At 44.0% G+C, this 8520-nt stretch overlaps 1 protein-coding gene across 1 annotated transcript in view; it reads right to left on the bottom strand.

Annotated features, from left to right (window-relative positions):
* Daw1 (dynein assembly factor with WD repeats 1) overlaps positions 1–8520 on the bottom strand; it is a 61725-nt gene that overhangs the window by 43854 nt on the left and 9351 nt on the right. Inside the window, exon 3 of the mRNA XM_008825885.2 lies at positions 880–952. Coding sequence (XP_008824107.2) covers positions 880–952 — 73 coding nt within the window. The remainder of the gene's footprint in view (positions 1–879; positions 953–8520) is intronic.

Raw genomic sequence — 8520 nt, 5'->3', positions numbered from 1 at the left:
AATTCATTGTAGGAAAGCCTCAAAATGTTAGTAAAAATTTTTCAGAAACTACACAAGAACAAAAAACAGAACGCATTGGGATAGGAATTAATATTTAGACCAGAAACAAAACCAAGTAACTATTACATGGGTAAATTCTGAGATACTCAGTTGTTGAAAGAGTAACACTTTCATAAGAATTTAAAGGTTAATAATGCCTCTTAGAGTGGGTTTAAACAACTAGTATGAATAAAAACAAATTTTTTTGGCAAGACCCAAATGAGCAGTAGAGTCTAGACACCCTAGCCCTGTGCAGTTTCCAAGTGCTGTATTCTAAAGCAGTTGCTCCAGTGTGCCATCTACAATGCACACATTTTCATGCGCATGGTATTTCCAGATTCTTAGGAACTGGAAATAATACCCATTTTTTTTAACATTGAGATATTTGGTTGCTTTCCCACATTCCCATCATGGATAATGACAAATAAACATGATCACAGGTCCTTGCCTCTCACATCTTAGGAGACCAGAGCAAAGTACAGACTGGATAGGCTATGACAGCTCTGCCAAGCAAACCTAAGATGTTAAGGACCAAGGAAACTGGCTTTGTGATGTAGAGGAATACTGTCTTCCCAACTCTGCTAAAACTATTCTAAACTAACTACTTAATAGTTTAACAGCCCTGCTTAGAAAAAGAAAGGGAAGAGTAATGTCCTTTTTTTAATCACAACCACCTCATATGACAAGATCTTTAAGCACAACCTCACACAGATAGGAATCATACAGCATGGAAGAGTCATGTGTTCATAATACAGTGGCTATAAGTTAGGCAGTCCATCCACACATCATCCTAGTCAAGGTTTTCAACTAATCACTGAGATGAAATACATGCTAACTTACCTAGAACTGAGCTCCAGCAAATCTATGGACTTAGTCTTTAATTCTCCATTTTTTTCATATTCCAGCATAATTCCTACAAAATAAACAAGCATGATATAGAATGTTTAAAGAACAAGCAGGAAAAGAGTCAATCTACTTTGACTTTTTCACTTTTATTTTTCAGATTTGTAATACATGTGTGTGTTGTATGTATGTGTTCATGTAGGTATATGCACATGTGCAAGTGGATGCATAGGAACACACGTATGCATGCATGTGAAAGTCAGAAGTCAATGTTAGTTCTTTTTCTTTGATACTCTACACTTTTCAAGGCCACTTGCTGAGCCTGAAGCTCGTTGATCATTGATTTGCATAGGCAGGCTTGCTAATGAGCATGAGAGATCTACTGATCTCTGCCTCCCAGACCAAGACCTTCACCTCCCAGACCACGACCATCACCAACACTGCCCTTTGTGCTAGGGATGTTATGGGGAGACTGCGCTGGGCTCCCGGGCATGGGGTGCGCTCACTCCCTGTGGATCCGCAGACTGCTCTGGGAAGCGGCGGCTCTGGGAGTGGCACGGCGGGTCTGCAGACTTTTCCCGCCGGCTGCTTCGGGTCCCGCGTCTCTGGTGTTGGCGACAGCTGGTGGCTGCCGCAACTTCTCTGATGCTGAGAGCTTACTCTGCTACTGGAGCATTGTCCAGCCGGAATCCCATCTCCATTCCACCCATGTACTCTTCCTCAGGATGCGAGGCTCCTGGCCACTGAACCACGCAGGGAAGGAGTACGGAGACGGCGAAAGCTAGTGTGTCCGTGGGTCGGTAACGGAGAGTGCTGCCCTCCGGGGGGATTAGGTCGCCGGTACACAAGACTCAAGGTTCGGCTCAGTCTGTGCTTACAGCTTTAGTCTCTCTGGGACCCAATCTCTGGGACCCAGTCTCTGACCCAATCTCCCACTATTAAGAGAAGGCTAGGATATTTTATACCATGGGGGTAGTGGTAAAAGCTTTGGCTGTTAGATGCTTTGTGAGACATTCTATTTACATGTGGAAGTGGATTTCTGCCACACTGCTAGACTGCTGGCCGCCTGGAAAAATCACACAGGAAGGCATGGTCTGCTTAGAGCCAGAGGCCATGTTTATGTCAGGGCATTTGTGGCGGCCACTTCAAAGGGAGAGTCAGGAAAGATGTCAGAAAAGCACCCCGCTATGAAAGGAGCCTGCAGCACATTAATCCCGAGCTGCATGAGCTGTCTGGTGTGAAGGGACTTCCACTTTGCATAACAGAGGTCTCCAACAGGATGTGAAGTCAGATCCTCACATTTGCATGGCTTATGGTTTGAATGTGAAATATCCCCATAAGCCTAGATGTTTGCAAAACCAGACACATGAAGATGCCAAGAGCAAATACTGGAGAGAAGACAGCATCTTTAACAAATGGTGCTGGGAAAACTGGTTATCTGCATGTCGAAGTATGAAAATTTATCCTTCTCTCTCATCCTGCACACAAATCAATTCCACAAGAATCAAAAGTCTCAATGTTGGACCAGAAACACTGAAGCTTCTAGAAGAAAGAGTAAGGAGTAAATTTCAGAATTTAGACTTAAACAAGGATTTTCTGACTAGGACTCCAGCTGCCAGGAAATAAGACCAACAATCAACAAGCAGGACTTCATAAAATTTAAAAGTTTCCGTGCTACAAAGGAAACTGCTAATCAAGTGGAGAGACAGTGAATAGAGTAGGAAAAGTATCCTTGCCATTTGTACTTCTGACAGAGGATTAGTATATAAAATATATAAAGAACTCAAAAAAACTAAACACCAAGAAAACCACTCAATTAAAACATGGGCTATGGAACTGAACAAAGAGCTCTCAGGAGAAGAAATAGCTTTAACCCCTGGGGAATATAAATTGAAATTACTATGAGATTTCATCTTAACCCCAGTCAAATGACTAAGATCCAAAAAATAAAAATTAAAAAGTTAAAGCAATGACAAATGCTGGCGAGGATGTGAGGAGTGGGGAACCCTCACACACTGTTGGTGGGAGTGCAAACTCGTGCTGCTATTATGGAACTCAGTGTGGTACTTCCTCAGAAAACTAGAACTAGCTCTACCATGTGATCCAACTATACCACTCCTGGGCTTATACTCAAAGGTCTCTAGTTCCTAGTACAGAGATACTTGCTGATCCATGTTCATAGGTGCTCTATTCACAATAACCAGTTCATGGAAACAGCCTATATGGCCATCAACTGATAAACAGAAAATGAAAGTGCAGTTCACCTACACAATGTAATTTCATTTGGCTATAAAGAAAAACTAAGTTATGAAATTATGCTGAAGGGTAAAGACAGAAAACTTTATACAGGATGAGGTAATCCAGGCCCAGAAACACAAAGTCTCATGTTCTCACTCATATGTGGATCAGATCTTTCAATCTGTCTATTTAGCAGTACCTGAAGAATCCAAGAAACCAGAAAGGGACTACCAGTAGAAAGGGGGACAGAAGATCTTAGAGGAGAGGGGAAAGTAGAACACAGGTGATATGAACAGGGAAAGAGAACAATGGGAGTGGGGTGTGATGGGGGAGGGGTTGGAGGTTAGGGCAGGGGGTAGCCAAGAGCGATAACTGATACTAATGATATCTGAAAAAGCCATGTGGAAATCGACTACATCATAATCTTCAGAGAGTGGAGGGAGAGTTAATCGGGGTTATCTTACAAAAGAGATTATGCTCATCCCAAAAGCTATCAGTTGCCAAATCAAAATCAAGTTCTAGGTGTGGGATATTTCCCCTGGAATTGTTGGTCAGAAGTGTTCCAGAGACCCCAAAATAATACAGGTTACTGCCATTGCTCTTGGTTGCCCACCAGGTCTTGATGGTAAGACCCTGTTGCTAAAGACAATACACATGTTGGTCATAGGACACGGAGAAATCAACTTGGTACTGATCAAGAAGATTCCCGTCTTCTGGCTTGCTTTAATGGTACCAGAAGGTGCCACAAAGGTTGCTGGAAAAAAGTCACCAACAGTCTTACCCAGCTTTGAGCTATGTGAAATGTACTAATCATCAGCATGACAAGATATGCCCATGAGCACAATAGTGCCACTAATGTCATGAGGGTCACCAACTGTCTTCTGGTTGGATGTAGGGCCGCTCAACAGGAGGAAACTCATTCTTAGTACTGCAAATCTGGGGAACAGCCCATTGTTGGGGAGCTTACAGGCCCCAGGGGTGAACCTACTACCATTATTTTTGCTAAATGAACATCATAAATTCATATTTCTATAACCATAGATGAGTGCAGCCCTTAGACCTCATCAGAGAAGTTTCCTTGTACAATGGATGGTGGTTGATGCAGAAACTCACAGCTGGTCAAAGTGCAGAGATCAAGTGTCAGTGGCGTGCTCAGCCACAAGTGGGGCATTTACAGCACACCTGTCCCCAGCACTCAGGAAACACTGGGGAAGAAATGGTGGAAAGACTGTAAGAGACAGAGGTCAAGAATGGAATAAACGGCGTCTTCTGGATGTGGAAGGACCATTGCACTCAGGCACTCCCTGCAGCTGCAGCTGCCTGCATAAGATCAAGCCAGAGAACATTCTAGCATGGAGTGGGAAAGGCTTCATGATTCCCACACCAGAGGAGCTATGGAAAACTGATCCCTCCTCTGGGAGGAAGGGTTAGTTTTATTTAGGGGTATGGCCCTTGGTAGGTCCACCAGCTCCAGTAGATGTACCCGCATCCAGGAACATAGAAACAGCGCAGGTGGAAGAAATGGGTTACTAAAAGCAAAGCAGGGACATGAAGTTGGGTGATAGGAAGATGGGAATGGATCTGGAGGAAGTTATGGGGAGGTTCCTGGGAGGAGGTGAATATGGTCTAAAGACCTTGTATGGAATCCTCAAGGAATTAATGAAAAAAAATTTAACTTAAAGAAAGGTGGGCATGACAGCACACATCTTTAATCCCAGCACTTGGGAGGCAGAGTCAGGTAGATCTCTGTGAGACTGAAGCCAGCCTGGTCTACATGGTGAGTTCCAGTCCTGCTGGGGCTACAGGGAGACCATGTCAAAAAAAAGCCAAAAGTAAAGTAATTAATTTAAGTAAAAGAAAATAGAAGCAGCTCACATGTTTGGTTACTTGATTCCCAGCTGGTGATGCCATTTAGGGGTGTCTTAGAACCCTTAGGAAATGGAGTTTTGTGGGTGGGAGTAACTCACTGGGGATGGACCTGGAGGTTTTACAGCCTCTATTTCCTGTGCACACTCTGCTTCCTGACGGTGAATGAAATGTGGTCAGCAGTGGGGAACCGCCTTCCTGCCTTCTGTGAAGTCTTTCCACTACGATGGGTCGTGTTCCTCTGGAAGTCCAAATCAGAGCAAACCCATTCTCCTTCACCTTGCTTTTGTCAGGCAACTTTGTCGTGGCAAGAGAAAAAGAAACTAAGACACACAGTAGGCATTCTACCGTAGAGCATTCTTCCCAGCCTCGGAGTTTCATTCTTTAACACATAAAACGCCGAGTCAAGGTGTGCAGAGTTTGCTCTGGTCTTACTCTGAAGACAATGATAAAGAGTACGGACAGTTGGCTAGAAGGTTTAATGGACAGATGACTAGAGCTGTGGCTTGAGGAATCGCAGCACGACGAGTTCCTAGGCTTACGTATAGCTTCCCCAGGGCCACAAACTAGAGCCTAGCCCGCAGTCAACAAAAACCATAGAGCAGAAAGACAAGAAAAAAGACTGTGCTCAAAAGACTAGGGACAGGGAAACCAAGTAACAAGTGGGAACTCTACAAGGCGTCAGGCAGCTGGGCCCCTGCAGAAAGCTGGTCCACAGGAAAAGCCCTGAGCTGCCCCAGTCCCAACACATACAACGGCACCCCACACTGCAGCAGCAACCACAGTAAAGTCTGACTTCAACTCCTGCTCCATAGTGGGCCCCACTGGTGACAGAAGGAAAGCTGGTCCACAGGAAAAGCCCTGAGCTGCCCCAGTCCCAACACATACAGGCACCCCACACTGCAGCAGCAACCACAGAAAAGTCTGACTTCAACTCCTGCTCCATAGTGGGCCCCACTGGTGACAGAACTGAGCAACAGCAATGTCCTAGGACCTTTTACTACACTTTTCTCTCCACAACTGACTCCTGGTAGACCAGCCTATCCACTTGAAAAAGGCAAGCAGTTCCGTGCTGTGTGTAACAGACTCCCTCCACAGAAACCTTATGTCTTTCAGTCAGTGTTATAACCAATCCCATGGAGTGACCTAAGACCTCAGCCAAGGGCACCAGGGAGGTACTTTACAGCCCCCGCCCCCCAGTACCAGCGGGGAATAAACAGAAGCCATAGAAGCATCAGAAATACAAATGGAACAGAATAATAGAAGCATCAGAAATACAAATGGAACAGAATAATAGAAGCATCAGAAATACAAATGGAACAGAATAATAGAAGCATCAGAAATACAAATGGAACAGAATAATAGAAGCATCAGAAATACAAATGGAACAGAATAATAGAAGCATCAGAAATACAAATGGAACAGAATAATAGAAGCATCAGAAATACAAATGGAACAGAATAATAGAAGCATCAGAAATACAAATGGAACAGAATAATAGAAGCATCAGAAATACAAATGGAACAGAATAATATTGCCAGAGAACAGAAGAGTAAACAGACATTGGAGCCAAAGCACACAGAAGCAGACCAGACCTGGTTACTAAATCTAAGCAAGGTGGTAAGCTACTGAAATGGGTATTCTATTTTTAAGTGCTTCACTACTGAGCTACATCTTAGCCCACTTTAACGCAATTAGCTCATTTACTCTCTCTACTGTATGTGTATGGGTGTAATATGTGTACATGTGCACTTATGTGAATGTGCATGTGCCCGTGTGTGCTGGTGTGGGAGTCAGTGGTTGTATCAGGTATCTTCTGTTACCGTTTTTTACCTTATTTTTTGAGACAGGGTCTCCTTGTAGCCCCAGCTGGCCTGGAACTCAGTATGTAGACCAGGCTGGACTCCATTTCACAGAGATCTACCTGCCTTTTGCTTCCCAACTGCTCGGATTAAAGGTGTGGGCCACCATGCCCCATGTCGAAGTGGACATTTTAGATAGACTCAAGAGCCTCTTATCAAAATAACTAAAACCTTTTATTGTGTCAAGAATACAATTATAAAAGTCTTCCACTGTGAGAAAACTAGGAAGAGACAATCAACAAACATCAATACTCAAGATAAAAATTACCCATCATACCAAGAGCTAGAAGAGGGTAAACACCAATACTGACATAAATAAGATTTTGGAATTATCTGATATCAGCATTAAAGAAAATAATATTCTAAAATGTGTCAACATAGTCCATAGATCTTTAATTGCAACAGTCAAGAGGTAGGGAGGGGCAAGTGGATCTCTGTGAGATAGAGATCAGTCTGGTCTACATAATGAGTTCCAGGCCTGCTGGGGCCACAGGTCTACCCTGTCTCAAAAACAAAACAAAACAAAACAAAAGAATACCTAACATGAGCTGGTGAGATGGATTAGCAGTTAAGAGTGCACACTGGTCTTGCAGAAGACCCCACTTGGGTTCCCAGTACCCAGGTGGGGGATTTACAACCACCTGCAACTCCAGCTCCAGCAGGATCTGACTCCATAGGCATGCAAACATGCACACACACGCACAATTAAAAATGAAATACTTTTTTTTTTTTGGTCTTTTTGAGACAGGGTCTCCCTGTAGCCCCAGCTACAGCCTGGTCTACATAGGGAGTTCCAGGACAGCTGGGGCTACAGGGAGACCCTGTCTCAAAAAAGACACCCCCCAAAAACATATTTAGCTTATGGTTCTGATAGGATTACAGTCTGTCATGGCAAGGAGGCATGGGAGAAGCAAGGTGGTAGGACGTGGCTGGATCAGAGAGCCAAGTGATCACATCTCATCATGGAGGCAGAGGGGCTCATGAACCTCCACCCCTAACTGAAGAGCAATGAACAGTTGATGGCTTCTGAGGGAGGGAGAGTCAGTGTGGCCCCTGGTAGGTCAACCACTCTCCAGCATCATGGAGGCAGAGGGGCTCATGAACCTCCACCCCTAACTGAAGAGCAATTAACAGTTGATGGCTTCTGAGGGAGGGAGAGTCAGTGCGGCCCCTGGTAGGTCAACCACTCTCCAAGTCTCAGGAAGCAGAGTGACTTGAAATCTAACAAGGTTTAACAAGGTTTAAGAACTCTCGAAGCCTCCCCGCCACTCCCACACTGATGTGATTCCTCCAGTATGGCCACACCTCCTAAAGCCTCCCAAAACAGTGCCACCAACTAGAAACAAATTGTCTAAATACTTGGAGCATATGGGGGACATTCTCATTCAAACCACCCAAGGAGTATGTGAGCAGCACTAACTGATATTGCCATTCCCTGTGCGGGGATGAGGTGCAGGCAGTGGATCTGTAAAGAGTTAAAGGGAGAATTAGATGACTGAATATGATTAAAATATATAGTATGCATATATGAAATTCTCAAATAAAAATGTTAATGCTTCAATAATCACAAATCCATTTTCAATACATTTTTAAAAAACAAAAACTCTCAAGAAATAAGCAGCAGAACTTATTAAAATGAATCAAACGGGGGAACTAAATAACTGAAAAGAAC

The sequence above is a fragment of the Nannospalax galili genome, unplaced genomic scaffold (assembly GCF_000622305.1).
Source record: "Nannospalax galili isolate Female #2095 unplaced genomic scaffold, S.galili_v1.0 scaffold127, whole genome shotgun sequence".
Taxonomy (NCBI): domain Eukaryota; kingdom Metazoa; phylum Chordata; class Mammalia; order Rodentia; family Spalacidae; genus Nannospalax; species Nannospalax galili.
This window is presented reverse-complemented; position numbering and strand designations above follow the sequence as displayed.